The following is a 21,848-nucleotide window of genomic DNA, read 5'->3' on the forward strand; positions in this document are numbered from 1 at the left end:
ATGTGTGTGTGTTTTTAAAGAGGATGGTGCAGGCAGAGATGAATGGTAATCTCACCACTAGGCCTGAATCTCTAATAGGGAAATTTTAGGATTAGGAAATACGAATCTCATAGTCCATGGAAGAGTGGGGCTGGGTCCTTGGGGGCTCGAAAAGCAACCTCAGAATTGCCACCCCTAGATGAGAGAATTATGAGCCATTTTGCAGCTTTTATTTTCATTGGGAAGAAGTATGGCAGTAATTCACTAGAACAGTTTCATATGGTGACAAGTGCTCTGACAAAAATAAGACAGAGTATGTTCAGGGCATTCTCCCAACCCCAGAAAGCACCTCTCTAGCATTTTGGCAACAGCAGCCACCCCCCCCCCCCTTTATTTCTGTCTACTCCCTTCAGTGTACAGAATTATACTTTAGGCTGAGGCTGTGTTTGAATGAAATCCAAACAGTCTGCCCTGCCTTAGATCAGAATTCAGACAAGCAGAAAAAACTCTCAAAACCTCACCTGTTTGTGGTTAATCTCCACCAATCAGAGCTCTACAGTATATGCAGTTACAGAGAATTCAAGTATCCAAATGGAGGAGAGAATCTCTTAATCCCCCTTTCCCAGGCCCAGAAGGAAAGAAAGCCGAGCAGTAGAAAAGATGGCTTTTAATGGATTCTAAGAGGCTCCTAAACAAATGTCAACTTTAACATTAATGTGTTTAGAAAAATCACCCAAGATCATTCTTCTAAAATCTATTTTGTAAACTGCCAGCTAGCAGGCCTCCCAGGATCATTTTTAATTTGTTGGGTTTATAGATGAAAACTGTCCCTCAGAGAGCCCAGGCAGTCAGAAACATCCTCTATTGATAAGAGAAAAAAAAAAAAAAAAAAGAGAGAGAGAGAGAGACTCATGAGAAGAGACTTTTAGAGTTAGAGCTGAATGTATTCAAAGACAAATGAAAATTAGGAGTCAGCCTGAAGAGACATATGGCTTGAAACTGACCACTCTAACCTCCATCAGCGAGTTTTCCATCCTCTCATGCAGCCCCCTAAGTGCATCCCTATGGAACCAAAGAGGAGTTCCTAGGCAGTCTTTAGGAAATTGTGTGAATCTATTGCCTTCTTGTTTGGTAAAGAAAGCAAGCCATTATTTACAGTTGTCTCTCAGGAACCTCGGAGATGCAAAATAATTGTAGTTCTCTGCAAGTGATTAAAGTGTGTGAAAGTGATGCCCTACAGCAAGAACAGACCAGAAAAGTGAGGCAATACCCTGTTCCAATAGGTGTTTAAGTTGGAAAGGCTCACACAGGACTTTGCAGGCAAACAAAGGAGAAAACTTAAAAGACATTTGAAAAATACATCAAAACTTGTTTGGGCATATGTATTTCTTGGGGAATCACTTTAGATTGGTGTCCCCAGAGCTGGCTGGAACCAGGGTAAATCCAATCCTGTGAATTATTGGCCTGGCTTCCATCTGGGAGGAGTCTACATTAAAAAAAATTATTCAATTGATTGGTGTGACATTAGTTAATAAAATTATATAGGTTTCTGATATAAAATTCTACAATACATCATCTATAAATGTATTGTATGTTCACCACCCCAAGTCAAGTCTCCTCCCATCACCATTTATTCCCCCTTACCTCCCCACAACCCTCTTTCCCTCTGGTAATCACCATACTGTTGTCTGTGTTTATGAGGTTTGTTTTTTTTCCTTTGCTTAATCCCATCACCCTTTTCACCCAGTCCCACAATTCCCCTCCCCTCTAAAAGCTGTCACTCTGTCCTTTATCTTTAGTCTGTTTCTATTTTTTGTTAGTTTCTTTTGTTCATTAGATTCCACATAAAAGTGAAGTCATATGGTACTTGTCTTTCTCCGACTGGCTTATTTCACTTAGCATAATGCTGTCCAGGTCCATCCATGCTGTGGCAAAAGGTAGAGTGGGTCCATTTGGACTCTCTAAATACAGAAAGGGAGTCTCTACCCAGGACTTTGCCGTCAAGAGAAAAATGGGGAAATGTAGAGAGGCAAGAGAAAAGCATTCCAGAAGGTGTGAGGGAAGTCTCCTGAGAATTATTGCTTTTCCATAAATCTGCTACTTAAAATTTAAGTGCTTGTGCATTTTTTCTTTCCGTTTTTCTAAATTAAAAACTCAGGGGGCAAATCCTATTGCCATATATGCACTGAAAGCTGAAGCTCATCAGTTAGAAAGCACACCTGCATCAGGGCGTGGGAAAACATTTCCCTCTATTTTTCACATTTGTCTTTTATTTGGGCAAATCAGGAAAGGAATTCCTCTAAACCCAACAGACTCTGTAGAAGAAAGGAGAGCACTGGGCCAAAAAGAGGAAGACTGCTTGTATGACCATCAGAAAATGTAGCTTCTAGGCTCAGCCTTTCTCCTCCTTTAGGTAATAGGATCTTGGGTTGGGTCATCCTATTCCCCTGTGAGGCCTTAGTTTTCCCATTTTTATTAATCCCCAGGTGCATTTTTATTTATGTATGTACTAACTAGAGGCCTGGTACACAAATTTGTACACAAGGGATGTGTGTACCTCAGCTCAGCCTGCACCCTGTCCAATCTGGGATCCCTCTCACAATCCAGGACTGCTGGCTCCCAACTGCTTGCCTGCGTGCCTGCCTGCCAGCCTGATCACTCCTAATGCCTCCCCTGCCAGACTGATAGCCCCTAACTGCCCTCTCCTGCAGGCCTGGTATCCCCCCCCCCCCCCGCAATTGCCCTCCCTTGCAAGCCTTGCCCCCCCCCCAACTGCCCTCCCCTCCAGGCCTGATCGCCCCCAGCTACCCTCCCTTTCAAGGCCTGGTCCCTCCTAAAATGCCCTCCCCTGCTGGCCTGATTGCCGACAACTTCCCTCCCCTGCCAGCCATCTTGCGGTGGACAGCTTGTGTACACATGGGTGTGGCTATCTTTGAACACATGGGGGCTGCCATCTTGTGTGTTGGAGTGATGGTCAATTTGCATATTACCTCTTTATTTTATAGGAAGTTTTTAAATTTTATTAAATTTATTGGGATGACATTCATTAATAAAACTAGAGGCCTGGTGCACGAAATTTATGCATTGGTGGGGGGGGGGGTCCCTCAGCCTAGCCCGAACCCTCTCCACTTCAAAACCTCTGACTGTCTTATCACCTCTAACTGCCTCTGCCTGCCAGCCTGATTCTCCTAACTGATTTCCCCTGCTGGCCTGATCACCCTAACTGCTCCTTCCCTGGCCTGATTGTCCCTAATTGCCTCTGTTTGGCCCCTGCCATGTTGGCTTTGCCTGTAAGGATGTCTGGAAGATGTCTAGTTTAATTAGCATATTACCCTTTTATTAGTATAGAGACCAGGTGCACAAAATTCATGCATTGGGGTGGGGGGGGGGCTCAGCCCAGCCTGCACCATCTCCAATCTGGGACCCCTCAGGGGATATCTGACTTCCAGTTTAGGCATAATCCTGAGAATCGTGCCTAAACGGGCAGTCAGACATCCCTCTCGCAATCCAGGACAGCTGGCTCCTAACTGCTCACCTGCCTGCCTGTCTGATCTTCCCTAACTGCCCCTCCCTGCTGGCCCAATCACCCTCAACTTCCCTCCCTGCCAGCCTGGTTTCCCCAAACTGCCCCCCTGCTGGCCTGATCACCTCTAACTCCCCATCCTCCACCAGTCTGGTCACTCCTAATTGTCCCCTCTGTGGGCCTGGTCACCCCATGCAGTCTGCTGCTCAGTCATTTGGTTGTCCCTTACTACTCCCCTACCTCATCGGCCTGATTGCCCCACTCAGCCTGTTCAGTCATCTCTTTGGTTGCAATGGTCACTTAGGCTTTTGTATATATAGATTACATTATTTTTAAGTGTAGAACTCTATAATACATCATTTGTATATTGCATTGTATTTTCACCACCCAAAGTCAAGTCTCCTTCCATCACCAAATAATTAATCCCCTTTATCTTCCTTTATCTCCACCTACCCTCCTTGCCCTCTGGTAACCATTGAAAGCCTATCCTTCTCAAACTTTTCCCCCCCAAATTGAAAACTCAGCAGTATTTCCTAACTCACTTTATAAGGCCAGCAATACTAGCAAATAAAATACAACAATACATTAAAAAAATAAATCAAAATCAAGAGGGGTTCATTTCTGAGGCACAATAATGGTTCAACATATGTAAATCTATCAATATGATTTACCACATTAACAAAATAAAGGATAAAAATCATATGATCATATCAATAGATGCAGAAAAAGCATTTGGCAAGATACAATATGCATTCATGATTAAAGCATTTAATAAGATGGGTATAGTTTTCTCATCTTTTAAATAATATTAGTCATCTTTAAAACTGCCTTCTCTTTCATGGAATCTATCAACTCTGAAGATAAGAGCTGTCATCTCAGGTATTATGTTTTCTACTTACTTTTTTTTAAAATATGTTAGAGTTTTATTTTATTTTATTTTTAAAATCACTTTATATATATATTTTATTGATTTTTTTTACAGAGAGGAAGGGAGAGAGATAGAGAGCTAGAAATGTCGATGAGAGAGAAACATCGACCAGCTGCCTCTTGCACACCCCCTACCGGGGATGTGCCCGCAACCAATGTACATGCCCTTGACTGGAATCGAACCTGGGACCTTTCAGTCCACAGACCGATTCTCTACCGCTGAGCCAAACCGGTTTCGGCATGTTTTCTACTTACTTTCATTTCCCCTTTTACAAAGGTCATGCAGTTTAGTGCCCCTTCTTTATTCTCCTTTTTATTCCCATCATCCAGCAGATTCTTCTTGGCAATGAGCTCTTTGTGAAGACATGAGGAATTTGCATCTATTTGTATTCTGTATCAGCTAGTGTCTTGGATTAGTCTAGTGTGATTGTCTTTTCAAGATAGCCCCTATAAACTAGATGTATACTTAGCCATTACATGAGCACTTATGATTTTCATTAGACTATTGGGTAGGCAACTAAGTAATTGCGGATTTTTAAAAGAAAATCAAAGACAATTTTTTTATGGAACTAAATAACTTTATTCTGTAATGTATTGCCCATTTTGATCAATGACCTTTTGCCATCTTTCAGGCAGCATCATAATCCCACGTTCAAAAAACTTCTGGTTTTTATTAGCAAAAAACTGAATCAGGTACGATTTGACATCATCATCATTATTGAAATTTTTACCATTCAAGGAGTTTTGTAAAGATCGAAACAAAAAGTAATCAGATGGTGCAAGGTCAGGACTATATGGTGGATGTGGCAAAACATCCCAACCAAGCTCCATTAATTTTTGCCGAGTGACCAAAGATGTGTGTGGCCTTGCATTGTCATGATGGAATACAACACCTTTTCGATTTGTCAATTCGGGCCGCTTTTCTTTAACTGCATTGTTTAATTTCGTTAGTTGTTCAATGTAGACATCAGAATTGATCATTTGGTTGGGTGGTAAGAGTTCAAAGTAGACAATTCCTTTGTAATCCCACCAAACTGATAACAAAACCTTCTTTTGATGAATATCAGCTTTTGATGTTGTTTGAGTTGGTTCACCTGGCCTGCTCCACGATCTTTTCCGCTTGATATTGTTGTAAACAACCCATTTTTCATCGCCAGTTATCAGTCGTTTTAAAAATGAATCATTTTCATTATGTTTCTTTAGCAAATCGCATCTGCTAATGCGTTGCATTAACTGTGATTCTTTCAGTTCGTGAGGAACCCATGTATCGAGTTTTTGAACATAGCCAAGTTGTTTTAAGTGATTTTCAATGCATCTATGTGATACATGAAGCTTCTCTGCAATCTCACATGTTGTACTGTGACAGTCCGAATTGATTATTGCTTTGATTAGGGCGTCATCAACTTCAACTGGACGACCAGAGCGTTTTTCATCTTTGAGTGAAAAATCACCAGAACGAAATTTGGCAAACCAATTTTGACACTGCCGTTCTTTTAAGGCTTCGTCACCATAAATAACACATAACTTTTTATGAGCTTGGGATACGTTTTTCCCTTTGTGGAAATAAAAAAGCAAAATATGACAAAAATGTTCCTTTTGATTTTCCATTTTTCAACGAACGCCCAACAAAAACTACAAAACAGATCAAAAAACTTTTTTTACTGATTAACAGCTGAATAGCCAACTATCAAATAACAAAATGTGTTTTACATTTGTACTACGTCTGCAAACCTAAAAATTCAACTGAAGCCATATATGTGTGAAACCCGCAATTACTTAGCTGCCGACCCAATACTATTATAAATGAATTATAAGTACATTTCTTATTGTAATTGGATGCCAACATATTTCAAACACACAGAACTCTTTTTTTTTTTTTTGTGGTGCATGTAAACGTTTTATTTTTTACTTATTTATTTATTTTTTAATATATTTTATTGATTTTTTTGCCCCCCTCCTTCCCATACATACTCTCCCTCCCCAGAGTTTTATGTCCATTGGTTGTACTTATATACATGTACTCTTGATTAAGAGGCAGGTTTGTTTGGAGGGTTGGAGTCAGATCCAAGTCTGAATCCAGGGCTCTCTGTACCTCTTTCTAGACCTTTAACCTTTGACATATCACTCGATCTCCCTAAGCATAACTATGGTAAAATTGTCAGAAGGTTAGGGTGAGAATTAAATAAGCTAACACATAGAAAGCACTAGTACAGTGCCTGGGACTTCGTCAAAATTCAATCAATGCAGTTATTGTTATTTCACAAGGTTAATATCTAACATCTACCTCTATATTTGTCATGGTATGTGATTAGAAGCACACATTTCTTTCACTGTGTGGAGTGTTACCTGTTGGATTCTTGGGATTTCTCCTGCTTTTCCCCCTGGTCCTGTCCATCCATTTTCCCACTCTATTTTCATCTTCTTTCCTCCTCCCAGACCCTTATGTTTTCCTCACTTCCCCCTTGTTTTCACCTCATCTCCCTCCTCCTTGCACACTCACTCTCACACAAACATCTGTTGTATCTATCCTGCCAATTTTCTGGTCCAGTCTAACTAACTTCAGATATGACCTTAATGTTATAGCAATAGCAGTTTATTCAAACAGCCTACACTATATAATTTTCATGTAACAACTTATTTAATTCTCACAATCCTAAGAGGAACTACCATTCATATAACTGTCTTTACAGATGGTAGCATGAAATACAGAGAGATTAAGTGACCTGTTCAGGGTTATATACCTAATGGATGGTAGAAATGGAATTCAAGTCCAGATAGTTTGGCTCTAGGATTTGAGTTCCAGGATCTGTGCTCTTAGTCACTAGAGGACACTGCCTCTGTGGAGCAAAGAGATTTAAGACTCTTGTGTTTTCACAGATAACCCAAACAATGAACAATACATTTGTTGATAATTGAACAGATTTTGAATATCCAAGATTTTAGAAGTTGTCATACACTGTGAGCTGAACCATTGCTACTCTCAGTTTTTTTTTTAAATCCTCACCTGAGGATGTTTATTGATGAGAGAGAGAGAGAGAGAGAGAGAGAGAGAGAGAGAGAGAGAGAGAGAGAGAGAGAGAGAAATATATCAATGTGAGAGACAAACATTGATCAGTTACCTCCCATATGTGCACTGACCAGGGTTTTGAACGCACAGCTTGGTATGTGCCTTGAACAGGAATTGAACCTACAACCTTTTGGTGTATGGAACTAACTCAGGCACCTGGCCAGAGCTGCTTCTCTAGGTTTTAACGGCAGGAAGGAAGAGGGCAAGATAGAGTAATGGAGTACAGTGAAGTGTGGATAATAGTCTTAATGAGAATGAAAATAGGTCTACAGTCCAAACCTCCCCAACTGCACCCCTGAGCGGGCCCTAGGAAGTTGTTCACAGGCACCAGGAAGTTAAGGCTTCCACCTCTGAGGACTCTTTTGCTGTCACACCTTAAATGGACCTTGCCATTCCTGTTATGATTGAGGCAGGTTTTTCCCAACATTAATAGCTAGTCAGTTTCCTCATCTGGAAAATGAAAATTTTCTTCCTTACCTTGAAGGTAGAGTAACTGTGGACTTAAAGAACTAATATACTATTGTATGTCAACTATAATTAAAAATAAAATTTAAAAATAAAAAAGAAGACAGGGTGTATAATGTATACAATACTACCCATAGCTCACAGTGGCCAGTCTTCATAGGCTTTCAAAAGGATGGCCTGCACTTTCCAGTTTTGTTTTTTAGTGGTGACCCTATCCTCTACCTGACAACGTCCTTACTTCCAATTTCTTTCTTTTTTTTCTAAAAAAAAATATTTTATTGATTTTTTTACTGAGAGGAAAGGAGAGGGATAGAAAGTTAGAAACATTGATGAGAGAGAAACATTGATCAGCTGCCTCCTGCACACCTTCCACTGGGGATGTGCCCACAACCAATGTGCCCACACCCAAAGTATGTGCCCGTGACTGGAATCGAACCTGGGACCTTTCAGTCTGCAGGCTGATGCTCTATCCACTGAGCCAAATCGTTTTCAGTCATTTTAGCCATTTTTAAGTGTAAAATTTAATGGCATTAATTACCTTCACATTGTTGTGGTCTTCTGGGAGAGGAACATGGGAGATGGGATGGTTGCTGGATCTGCATTTGCAGGACCTACGAGACTCTGGTAAAAAGCTAGGATTTTTAATTTTACAAGGAGTTAGGGTTTCTTTGCAAGGAAGTTATTGGGAGGGAGTGGGAGAATTTAAGCAGGAATGTTCTAGGTCAGGTACGCATTTGGGAAAGTTATTTACGTCAATTGTGTTAATGGCATTTTTGTCATTGAGAATAAATTTGAGAGGGGCAGGTGGAGACTTGGATGGGGATGGGATGGGATGGAGGCAGTAGAAGTGAAAAGTGGATGAGATCGGATTAAATCACACATACTTTCAATTTCTTGTGAAAATTCAGGTACCTGGGGAGAATTCATTGCCCATCTGGGGCATACTGTTCTCTATCTTCATCAGCCCTCCAGGCTAGGAAGAGTAGCCTTTGACCTTTGTCTTTGGGAGCTTAATCCAAATGTTTGCCCCACCCCCACCACCCCAATGGCAAATTGTGTGATCTTATTTAAATCATTTCCCTTTGATGGGCTTTAGTTCTCCCTATATTCGATAAGAGGTTTGTATTTAGTTAATGGTTCACAACTTGGGGACCCAGATGTTGTAGAAGGATCTATGTATACCTATCTTCACAGGATAATTCAAACATCTAGATGTCTGTGCTGAGACATTGCACATGTAATATTGAAAACTTATGTGCATCTTTAAACATGTTAGTTGTAGCTTTGGGGAATATACCCATTGTTTAGTTCTCTAAATTGATTCGAATTTCATCAGTTCTGTTTAGTGAGTTGTTTCTCAGTATAAGAGTCCTTAATTTATCTGGTGCTGGAACTTACCTCATTCATTCTCTAATTTCATTAACCTCAGGAATTGGAATTAGAAGGCAACAGTACGAAGCCAGTTTGGCTTAGTGGTAGAGTGTCGGTCTGCAAACTGAAAGGTCCCAGGTTCGATTCTGGTCAAGGGCATGTAGCTTGGCTGTGGGCACATCCCCGGTAGGGGGTGTGCAAGAGGCAGCTGGTCGATGTTTCTCTCTCATCAACGTTTCTAGCTCTCTATCTCTCTCTCCCTTTCTCTCTGTTAAAAATCAACAATATATATATATATATATATATATATATATATATATATATATATATATATATATATATATGGCAACAGTGATATTTCTTTCCATAGCAATTTGTTAACCCTTTAGTTATCTGACAGTCATGCAATGAAGAATTCAGGTTATCTGGTGAGAGGTTGGAGAGCACCTCTTTTTCACAGTGAAATAGTTCTAGAGAAAATGTTTCCTCACATTGGAGTGGGGTGTGGGATCTCAAGAACATTACTCTCTACTGTGCTTCAGCTCCTTTCTAAACCCAGGTGTGTGTGTGTGTGTGTGTGTGTGTGTGTGTGTGTGTATGTGTGTGTTTAGTACTGTAGGTGGACTTAGGGTCAGCAAACTATGACCCATAGGTCATATCTGGCTAACTACCTGTATTTGTACACTTGTTTTGTGAGCTAAGAATGGGTTTTGCTTTTCTAAATGTTTGGAAAAAATAAAAAAGAATACTATTTTGTGACACATGAAAATATATAGTTAAAATGTCAGTGTCCACAAATGAAGTTTTACTGGAATACAGTCATACTCATTCATTTACATATTATCCATGATACTTTTGTACCACAATAGTGGATCCAATTAATTGTGAAAGAGCCTCTAAGGCCCTCAAACTTACTAGCTGGCCCTTTACATGAAAAGTTTGTTGGCCCCTGAACTAGATCATCAGCCCTAGTGTTGTATATTTGGGAAGAGATTCATGAAAACCCAAAATTCTGGCTACTTCTGGACCAGCTCAACAAACCTAGGGATATTAGCACTCCCTAACCCCCAGCCCATTCAAGCTCACCACACCCATAGCCCTACCCAACCATAGATTCAAACCTCAAACAGGTGGAAGGCATAAATCACTAAACATCCAACTCCTTCATATCCCTGGGTGACAAGTTGCTTTGAAGTGTTCTGGCTTGAGGCTCAGTGGCAGAGGGGAGGCACCTCTGACCTGTGGAGCTTACCTCTGCCTTTGTTCCCAGGGACAGAAAAACCAAGAGGCCATACTGCTCTAAGTGTCACTTTCTGAACTCATTTATATGAGGCAGTCTCCAAAACAGATCTGAGTCATTCTGACAGCTCCCATGGCCAAGAAGGACTTCCAGATGGAGACGGTTAATTTGCTGACCAATTTTTTTTTCCTTCCAAAGCACATGTCTAAACCCGAAGGTCATCCCTTGTGTGCAGGTATAAAAATCCTCAGCTGTTCATGAAAAAAAATAATTTTACTTCAGAAAGAAACTATGAGTTTAAAAAAAAAAAATCAAAAAAGTTGCTTCCAAGAGCCAAAAAAAGTAATGCATTTTAAAAAGTGGTTGGCAACTTCCTCTGAAGGCCCAAGTTCAGGAGAATAGCAGGTGATGGTAAGCTATACACCTACTACCTGCTCATCCTGCAGCCCCTTGCCTGTTTCCCTCTCCTCCCAGCTCTGGTTCCCCCCTTGGACTGGTATGATCCACTCTGCTTCTGGCCCTGTCCCAGTCTCCTATTCTTCTCTCAATTCCATACCTTTCAATTTGTCATCTCTTCTCATCCCCTGTGTTTTATCTCCCTCTCTTTTTATAGCCTACCCCTATTAGGTCCATAATATAAAATAAAAGGAAGACTTTTAATCACTTTAAAATAGTATTTATAGCTTCAACTCTTAATTCTTAAAGCAGCCAAATGAAATGTTTTCTATTTGTCAAACTAAACAAAATTGCTTTTTGCTCATTGGTGTACTTCAGTAACAATTCTGGGCGCCATGTTAGGCACTTGAGATCTTATTAACTCCTGTAATACTCACATGATGAAATAGGCACTGTTATTATCCTCATTTCAAAGGTAAGAAAATGGGGCACATATATTAAATGTTTTGTCCAAGGACCTCCAACCCATAACTGCTAGAGGTTGAATCTTAGAGTCTGCCTTAACCAGAAACTTAATTAATGGCCTGGTGTTTGATGACCCTCAGCTGAGAAAAGACACAAAAGCCCACCCATTTATTATTCATGCTCTCTTGTAGGATTTCACACTTTGGGTATGCACCTCTCCTATGGATAAAGGCCTTCTTTTATTTTTCAAAAAATATATAAAGAGATGGAGAGAAAATTTGAAATCCTCCCACTCTAACTAAAAGGTGTCAATTTTATTCTTATATTCTACCTCTACATGTTCACACTAACCTCAAGTAGAAGTATTTCTCTCTTTTTTGTTGTTAATATGTTTTTATTTTTATTTATTTTTTTAAAATATATTTTATTGATTTTGTACAGAGAGGAAGGGAGAGAGATAGAGAGTCAGAAACATCGATGAGAGAGAGTCATCGATCAGCTGCCTCTAGCACACACCCCCTACTGGGGATATGCCCGCAACCAAGGTACACGCCCTTGACCAGAATCGAACCCGGGCCCCTCAGTCCCCAAGCCGACGCTCTATCCATTGAGCCAAACCGGTCTCGGCTGTTTTTATTGATTTCAGAGAGAGAAAGAGAGAGGGAGAGGATAAAAACCTCAATGATGAGAGAGAATTATCAATCTGCTGCCTCCTGCACGCCCCATATTGAGGATCGAGTCCCAAACCAGGTATGTGCCCTGACAGGAATGGAACCATAGCCTCCTGGTTCATGGGTCGACATTCAACCACTGAGCCACACCAGAAGGGCCCAGATTTTGTTGTTTTTAATCCTCACCTGAGGATATTTTTTCCATTGGTTTTTAAAGAGTGGAAAGGAAAGGCAGAGACAAAAAGAAACATCAATGTGAGAGAGACATCAGGTTGCCTCTCACAAGCACCCGACCTGCAACTGAGGTATTTGCTCTTGACTGAAATTGAACCTGCAACCATTCAGTCCACAGGCCAAAACTCTAACCATTGAGCAAACCAGCCAGTACAAGATCTGTCTGATTTTAGAGCTTGTTCTTAGAAATCAAATTGCTATATTGATGATCTTTAAATTTTACCATGTAAATGAGCACTATTGGCTCTTCTCCCTCTTCATGGATTCAGTGACTAAAGTTTCTGCAAGCACAAATCGACCCCTCATCTTCTGTCCTATTCCTGTAGGCCATCTGATTTAGAGGAGTGAGGAACTTGCCCAAAACAAGACTTTTCTTAATTCTTTTAGTACCTCTTTTTCTTATTTCCTAAAAGCTACTAACGTCAATTTTCTCTGAGGATGATTTTGTTGTTTTTCCTTTTGAGAATTGTTAAAAAGCTTTCATTCCTGGTTTGAAATTATACTTGGCAATCTTGATTTTGGTTTTAATTAAGGAAGGAATTTGTCAAATTATGAAAGTAAATATAATGATAATGAGGAAAATTTGAAAAAGAAAGCAAAGAAAAACGACATGGGGTATCCTATTACCCTGGCATAATTGCTGTCATAATTTGGGAGAAGAACATAAAAAAGGGGCTTAAGCTCTGAAGTCAGACTGAACGTGTTTAGATGCCCAGCTTATTAGTTGTGTTAATTAACCTTTCTCACTTTCTAAATGTGTTCTTATTCCAGTTTCCAAAGTGTGTTTGTGGGGGTTGGGATTCCCCTCATACCACTCAATTCTCCAGCACCAGCTGGGTAACCAGCAATTCAACTCAATTCTGACACTATCCAGAGATAGCATTAGATCCCACAGGTTAAGGGCTTACTTAGTCCATCAAGTCTTCCATTCCCACCCCTCACTTCAAATTCTAATCAAGAGACCAGGTTGTCACCTGTGCTTTTGAATGATCAGATATATAAAGGAGGTTCCCATGATTCCCTCTTTGGATTTTATTAATTTGCTAGATAAGTCCACAGAACTCAAGAAACATTTTACTTATTAAATTATCAGTTTATTATAAAACTAGAGCCCCAATGCTTGAAATTCATGCAAGAGTAGGCTTTCCTTCCCCTGGCTGCTGACACCAGCTTCCCCCTGGTATCCGGAACCTGAACTTCCCTCCAAGACCCTATCTTCCCTCGCAGCTTAGCTTTGTCCAGAAGGTCATCCAAAAGGATGTCTGGTCTAATTAGCATATTATGCTTTTATTATATTATAAATTAATGTAATTCAGGAACAGCCAAATGAAAGAAATGCATAGGGCAGGGTATGGGGTAGGAGTGCAGAACTTTCATGACTTCCCTGAGTGTGTCACGCTCCACAAATCTCTACTTTTCAGCAGCCCAGAAGCTCTCCAAACCTGGTCCTTTTAGGTATTTATGAAAGCTTTATTTAAGAGGTATGATTGATTAAATCTTTGATCATTGGCAAATGATTTGACTTCCAACCCCTTTCCCCTCCCCAGAGGTGAGGGAAGTTGGATTGAAAGTTCCAACCCCTATCACATGGATGATTCTCCAGGCAATAAACTCCATCCACTGGTGGAGGTAAAAAAAAAAATAATCTAATTAATACAACAAAGATACTTCTATCATTCTTATCACTTCCGAAATTCCAATGGTTTTTAGGAGCTTGATGCCGGAAACAGAAAGAACAACTATATAATTCTTATAAATAACAATATCACAGCTTTATTTTATATATCTGGACAATAGGGATTATATAAGGTCAGTGTGAGAATCCAATGAGGTGTAAAATGCTTATCTCTGCATCTTGTATACACAGAATTTGTCAAATGAATAGTTTATTTCTTTCCAGTCTATTTCTTTAAGCAAATCCTGAATAATTGTAATAATATATGTAATTCCTTATATTATGTTTCTTTTATTCATTTACTTTAAATTACTGTTTACAGTAATTATTTTTTATTATTTTGTATTAGTTTCAGGTGTGCAGTACTGTGATCTGACAATAATACACTTCACAAAATATTCTCCCTGATATTTCTAGTACCAACCTGGCATCACTCATAGTTATTACAATACTGTTGACTATATTTCCTATGCTATACTTTACAAACCAATGACTGTTTTTAACTAACAATGTGTATTTCTTAATCTCCTTACCTTTTTCACTCCGTCTCACAATCCATCCCCTACCCATTGGCAATTATCAGTCAGTTCTCTGTATCTATGAGTCTTGTTTGAATTGTTTGTTTTTTAAATTCTACTTATAAATAAAATCATATGGTATTTGTTTTTCTCTGATTGACTGATGTATTTTACTTAGCACAATACCCCTAGGTCCATCTATGCTGTGACAAATTATAATATTTTATTCTTTATTATGACTATAGCATTGTATATATGAATCAGCACTTTTTTTTTATTTTCACATCTATTGATGGGCAATTGGGTTGCTTCCATATCTCAACTATGGTAAATAATGCTGCAATGAACATAGGGGTATATATATATTTTTTCAAATTGTGATTTGGGTTTCTTCAGATATATACCCATAAGTGGAATGCCTGGATCATAAGGAAGTTCCATTTTTAATTAATTTGAGTACTCTCCATACTGTTTTCCACAGTGTCTGCATCAATCTGTAATCCCTTTGAGGGTTCCCTTTTCTCCACATCCTGGCCAACACTAGTTGCTTGTTTGATTTATTGATAATATGCATTCTTCCAGGTGTAAAATGACATCTCATTGTGGTTTTAACTTGCATTTCTCTGAAGATTAGTGATATTGAGCATCTTTTCATATGACTGTAGGTCATCTGTATGTTCACTTTGGAGAAGGGTCTATTCAGGTACTTTGCCTGTTTTTAATTAGATTATTTGTTTTTGTTTTTAAACTTATTCTTTTTTAAAAAAATATATACTTTATTGATCTTTTACAGAGAGGAAGGGAGAGAGATAGAGAGCTAGAAACATCGATTAGAGAGAAACATTGATCAGCTGCCTCCTGCACGCCCCCTACAATAGGACAGAGAGAAAGAAAGGCAAAACAAAACAAAACAAAACAAAACAAAACAGAAGACAAATAAAAAAAAGGGAAGAGAGGACAAAATTTGGATAGTGAAGAAAGGGAAGAGAGAAGTGTACATGGACTTGGAGCAGGGGAGTAGAAATTAGAAATATAAGTAAGATGAATTTTTAACAGGGGGTTAAAAGAATGAATAGGGAAATTTAAAGCAGGAATAGGGTAAGAGAAACAGGACAACAAAAGGGGGAATGTGAGGAAGAGAGTGTTGGCATAAAGGTAAAGTTGAGATAGAGTAAAATGATGCTAAAGGAAAAATGAAAATAAAATGTAGAACACTAATCCCAAAATAAAATAAAATAAAGAGAACATAAAATGAAACTTTTTTAAAAAAGGTAAAATAGTAGTAGCAATAACACTGATTAAAAATAAAAATATAACAATTAAAAAGGTAAAATCAAGTGAGAAAAAAGTTACTACTAGATAAAAAATAAAAATGTACTGTTCTGTTTGGCACTCCTGTTTCCTATCAGTATTGAAGTTCCCTATGTTCCACAGCTCCTCTGTGTTGTAAGCCACAATCTTGTTTTCAAGCAGATAGTATTTCTTTGTTACTCAGCCTGCCTGTGGTTGTATTTACATAAGTTAGTTTGTGATTCAACCCCTGGGTGGCAATGTTTCTGTATTGACATCTGGGGCTGTAAGTCCTATCTATCCAGTATTTAGAGCTTGTTTTCACTGCTGTAGTTACTACTGGTTTGTGAGTATGGACTCCCCCAGAGCTGGTTTTCTGATTGTTTCTCCCAGCTCTGATCCCTAGGTTCCACAAAAACAACTTTCCTCTGCAGTCTCTGAGAATGTTTTTAATTGGGTGCTCCTATGTACTGGGCTTAGTAAAGTACTGGGCTTAGTAATAAAAAGCAAGGATTTAAAGAGAAAAAAAGAGCCAGAGTAAGTGTGCGAACTCACGACTTTTTTGCCCTGGCATTGTGTGCGACTAGGCTCTTGTTTCTGTGCATGTCTTTTTCCCCTTGCACAGTGCAGCCAGTTTACTGGTAAAGCTTCAGGCTGCCTTTTTGTGCCCAGCCCAGCCATGGGTTGATTTTTAGAGTTCCCTTTCTATCAGCAGCCCTGTGGACCCCCTTCCACATTCGTGGACTACACTGGCCCCAATGTTCATGGATTTTGTGGGGGCACAGACTTCCTCTGAACCTTTAGGTCCCACTGTGCATGTTTCTCCCTTCAGCCTGGATAGCAGACCTCACCTTTCTATGGGTGAAATCTGACCTTTCTGTAAGAAGATACAGAGCTTGTCTGAGTCCACATATTTGTGCTGATTGAGACCCAGTGTTTATGGGTTCCCAGCTGGTCCCTGGGCGTTGAGGTTGTAGGGTTCCTTAAGGTATCTGATTCTTCCTGACTGAAGGTAAGTCTAGGCTTCTGATCACAGCCACTCTCCCCTTCAAGATGGCATGGTCTCTGGGGCATATATGGTCAGTCCAGGAGAAATTTCAGCAGCAGTTGAAGCTGTCCGGTCCGGCAGTCCTCAACAGTCCCTTGGAATATAGCTGTCCCTCACTCACAAATAGACACTCCCTATATGTCCACACACTATCCTTTCATTCTCTTACTCACACACTATCTTGCAGCCTCCCTTCCCATCAGCGGCCATCTTCAATCTCTACACCATTAGTATTTTCATAGGAATTATATTGAATATATATATTGCTTTGGTAGTTTTAATTATGGAGATTTTAATGATGTTAATTATTCATAGGCATGGTATATACTTCCATTTATTTGTATCTCCACTTTCTTTCTTCAGTGTCATAATTTTCTGAGTACAGGTTTTTTACTTCCTTTGTTAAATTTATTCCCAAGTATGTTTTATGTGATTGTAAATGGATTTTTTTTTAGTTTCCCTTGTTGATAATTCATTGTTGGTGTATAAAATTGCAACTACATTTTTATCTAGGAATCCAAGATGGCAGCACAGTAAGTGGAAAATATATTCACCTCTTCCCAGGACCAAAATAGAATGACAACCAAATTATAGAACAATCACCCTGAATAACAAACTGAAGACTACCTCAAGAGCAGTGTTATAACTAAAGATTTATAGAAGAAGCCACATTGAGACTGATAGAAATGGTAGAGATATGAAAAAGGCTGGCCTCAATCTCAGGGGTGGCATCTGTTAATCTGGTAGGGTATCTCACCTGCAGTTAATTTCCCCTGAGAAGCATGGAGTCTCAATCCCCAGCTGGGCATCCCAGCCCAGATCCAGGAGAAAGCAACCACAAAATAATCTGGTTGTGAAAATCAGTGGGAGAGACAGAAGTTTGCTAGAGAAACAGGTGCCTTTTTGAAAGGCCAATAAACAAATTTTCATTCATAGCCACTTACTTTGGCAGAGGGAGGGAAAAGCAGACTACAGTTGTCTGGGGTGAAAGTGGAAGGGACAGTCAAATGGATCCCTGCACTGAGTCATTCTCTCATACTGCAGATGCCATCTTTCTTGGGTGGGGCACTCCCTTTCCTGTGGCATCAGCCAGTGGGAAAGTAAGAGCTCCACCCTCTGGAATACTTATTCCATGTAGAAGTCTGAGCAGACTAAGGAGGTGTCAGTTACTGAGTTTTGTGCCTTTGGGATGGGGCCATTTCCCCAATTTCCCATAAATCTGACTGAAAATTCCCCCTTCAGGGAGACCAATTAGAATCACTCTCCAGGCTTTAGGAAAACCCACCTGTGAGCCTCAAATACCCCACCCTTCAGACTCCTAGTGGCTTCGCCCTGCTGAGGTTGGAACAAAATTCGGAACAAATTGAGCTCTGAGGCTCTGGAGGAGAGGCCACAAACACCCAACTTCCCCAAAGCCTGAGCAGCATCTGTCCTCACATGAGATCCACTAGCCTCATCTTTCTCATACCTGGCAACCCTACCCTGCTAAGATCAGGCTCCTTTTGGCAGAATATGGGACAGACTGAGTTTTGTTCCTCTAGGACAGGGACCATTTTCTCCTTGCACATTTAACTGGAGCAGAGCCCTATAAATATAGGGCCAAATATTGGTCTGTTTGGGCTTGATATACTCTGCTAGTCTCACCTTAACTCTCTGAGACTGTCCTAACATAAATGTATGCAAGCATCCAGCTGGTGGCACTGCAATCAAGTTTGAACCTGTATTAAACTGGTGAACACCACTTGCCCCTACCTAGTGACTCGCTGTGAACCTATCTCATGCAACTCAAGTACCACTAGAGTTACTTTCTGGGAATGAGCCTAACAGGCAGGTGGAGGCAGATCTTGGGATACCTTACGACATTTGTTGACTTGACTCCAAGCTTGTTACTAGTACAAGCCAGCCTTGGTGTGCAGCTCAGTCCTTCCTGTGTGTACCTAGGCCCAGCAGAGGCAGCCATAGTCTGTGGGTTGCTTGTAGCTCCAAACAAGTTACCAAGGGCTAGTCACAGGCAGCATCTGATATTGACCTGCATCAGAGTCTTTTCCAAGAGGCCCATAACCAACATATCAAGTGGCCAGCTTCAGATAACATCAGAGCAGGATCCAATTAGCTCCTTGAGTGGCATATCCAAAGGGAGATCTTGACAGGCACCAGACCCTGCTGAGGCAAATTCTGCTTTGTGTGGTTAGCACCTGCAAAGCAGCTTGCAGGCCATGAGCCAAAGTCTGACAGCATGAAGGTCAATACCACACACATACAGGCCAATAGCAATCAAGACTCAATTACAACAGGAGGGATCACATAACTAATACAAGGACATTCCTGGAGCACCCAGCTCAGGTGATCAAAGAGACTGTACTACTGGACCCACAGAATAGTTACTACATAAAGCCACACCATGAAGCTGGGAGTTATAGTAGATCTATGTAATACATAGAAACAATCACAAAGAGGCAGCTAAAATGTGGAGACTGGGGCACACGTGGAGGTTCTGGATCTATCTCTTGCTTCAACAGTGTTTGGATGGAACAGACCTGGGGACGCCCCTTCTTCCAGCCTCTAGCCACTCTCCTGCGTCTCATCCAGTCATCACCTTCAGAACCAACTCTGGGACCAGCCAACACATCATTTTTTTCTACCTTAACTCCTTATTGCCCAACAACCATGGGGTCCCAAATTCGTCAGAAATATCCCACCAAAGTGGAGGCTGCCGTCAATCACCTGGCCAACCTGCATCTGCAGGCCTCCTGCACCTACCTCTCTCTGGGCTACTATTTCAACCATGATGATGTGGCTCTGGGGGGTTTGGGCCACTTCTCCTGTGAGTTGGTGGAGAAGAAGCGTGATGGTGCTGAGCATCTCTTAAAGTTGCAAAACAAGCATGGTGGTTGCATTCTATTCCAGGATATGCAGAAACCTTCCCAGGTTGACTGGAGCAAAACTCAGCACACCATAGAATCCACCCTGGCCTTGGAGAAGAACCTGAACCAGGCCCTTTTGGAGTTGCATCCCCTGGCTTCTGCTTGTGCAGACCCTCACCTCTGCGATTCCCTGGAAAACCACTTTCTGGATGAGGAGGTGAAACTGATCAAGAAGGTGGGCAACCACCTGACTAACATCTACAGGTTGGCCACCCCCAGGCTGGACTGGGCAAATATCTTTTTGACAGGCTCACCCTCAGCACGACTAGGAGCTTTTGGAGCCCAGAGTCCTTTCAGAGGTCCCTCTGAATCCCCCTGGTGTCTCTGGCTTTTACCTGAGCTTCTTCCCAAAATCACTAGCCATTTTTTTAACTACCCTGGAGCCCTCTACCATGCATTGGACCAAATGAAACAATAAAGCTTTTTGAAGCAATATATATATATATATATATATATATATATATATATATATATATATATATAAACAGGCCCCCAATTAAAGAAATATCCTGATAAAGAGCTAAATTAAATGGAGGCAAATAATTTATTAGATCTAGAATTTAAAATAATGGTTATAAGGATGCTCAATAGCATGAAAAAGGACATAGAAACCATGAAAATTTACTAGTTAGAACTGAAGAATACAATATCTGAACTGAAGAATATATTGAAAGGAATAAACAGATTAGAAAAAGTAAAAAATTGAATAATTTGGAAGACAAGGTAGAAAAGAACACCCAAACAGAGCAGCAAAAAGAAAAAAGAATTTAAACAATGAAGATAGCCCAGTTGGGTGGCTCAGTGGTTGAGTGTCAACTTATGGGCCGGGAGGTCACAGTTTAGTTCAGGGTAGGTGTATATGCCTCGGTTGCAGACTTGAACCCCAGTAGGGGGCATGCAAGGGGAAGCTGACCAATGATTCTCTCTCCGCATTGATGTTTCTATCTCTCTCTACTTCTCCCTTCCTCTCTTTGAAATCAATAAAAAATATTTTTTAAAAATGAGGATAGTTTAAGGCACCTTTGGGACAACATGAAGCATAACAACATTCACATCACAAGCGCACCAAAATGAAAAGAGAAAGAGCAAGAGATTGAGACCCACCTTGAAGAAATAATGACCAAAAGCTTCTCTAACCTAGTGAAGGAAAAATACACAGTAGTTGAGGAAGTGCACAGAGTCTCAAACAAGATGAACCCAAAGAGGCTCATACCAAGAAACATCATAATTAAAATGATAACGGTTAAAGACAGAGAAAATCTTAAAAACAGTAAGAGAAAGAGAGTTACCTACAAGGGTGTTCCCATAAGATTCTCAGCTAATTTATCAAAAGAAACATTTCAGGCCACAGGAAATTGCCATGAAATAATTCAAAGTGATGAAAAGCAATGGCCTACAACCACAACTACTTTAATCAGCAAAGTAAGAATTTAAAATTGAGGAGACATAAAGGACTCCCTAGACAAGAAAAAGCTAAAGGAGTTTGTTACCACCAAACAAGTATTACTAGGTATGTTAAAGGGCCTGCTTTAAGAAGGAGAAGAAGAAAAAAATCGACAACAAAATATAGTTAAAAGAATAAATACATACCTATCAATAATCACTTTAAATGCCAATGGATTAAATGTTTCAGTTAAAAGTAAAAAGGTACCTAGCTGAATTGATTAAAAAAAAACACACAAAACAACAACAACAACAACAACAAAACACACAACAAGACCCATATATATGCTGTCTACAAGAGACCCAATTCAAAACAAAAGATACACACAGACTAAAAGTAAAAGGATGGAAAAAGATATTTGATGTAAATGGAAATGAAAAAAGCTGAGGTAGCATTACCTACATCTGAAAAATTAGTCTTTAAAATAAAGGCTATAGTAAAAGACAAAGAAGGACAGTGCATAATGATAAAGGGAACAATCTTACAAGAGGATATAAACCTTGTAAACATTTATGCACCAAACATAAAAGCAATTAATTATGTAAAGCAAATACTGATGGACATAAAGGGAGAGATGGATAGTAACACAATTATAGTAGGGGATTTTAACA

At 40.0% G+C, this 21,848-nt stretch overlaps 1 protein-coding gene across 1 annotated transcript; it reads left to right on the forward strand.

Annotated features, from left to right (window-relative positions):
- The first annotated feature begins 19,338 nt into the window (after positions 1–19,338).
- Positions 19,339–20,220, forward strand: LOC118722210 (ferritin light chain-like). Its single transcript, XM_036443582.2, is given in 2 exon segments — positions 19,339–19,996; positions 19,999–20,220. Coding segments are annotated over 2 exon segments (705 nt in total). The 5' UTR covers positions 19,339–19,395; the 3' UTR covers positions 20,103–20,220.
- The last annotated feature ends 1,628 nt before the right edge of the window (positions 20,221–21,848 follow it).

Source organism: Pipistrellus kuhlii, unplaced genomic scaffold (genome assembly GCF_014108245.1).
Source record: "Pipistrellus kuhlii isolate mPipKuh1 unplaced genomic scaffold, mPipKuh1.p scaffold_m20_p_19, whole genome shotgun sequence".
Lineage (NCBI taxonomy): Eukaryota > Metazoa > Chordata > Mammalia > Chiroptera > Vespertilionidae > Pipistrellus > Pipistrellus kuhlii.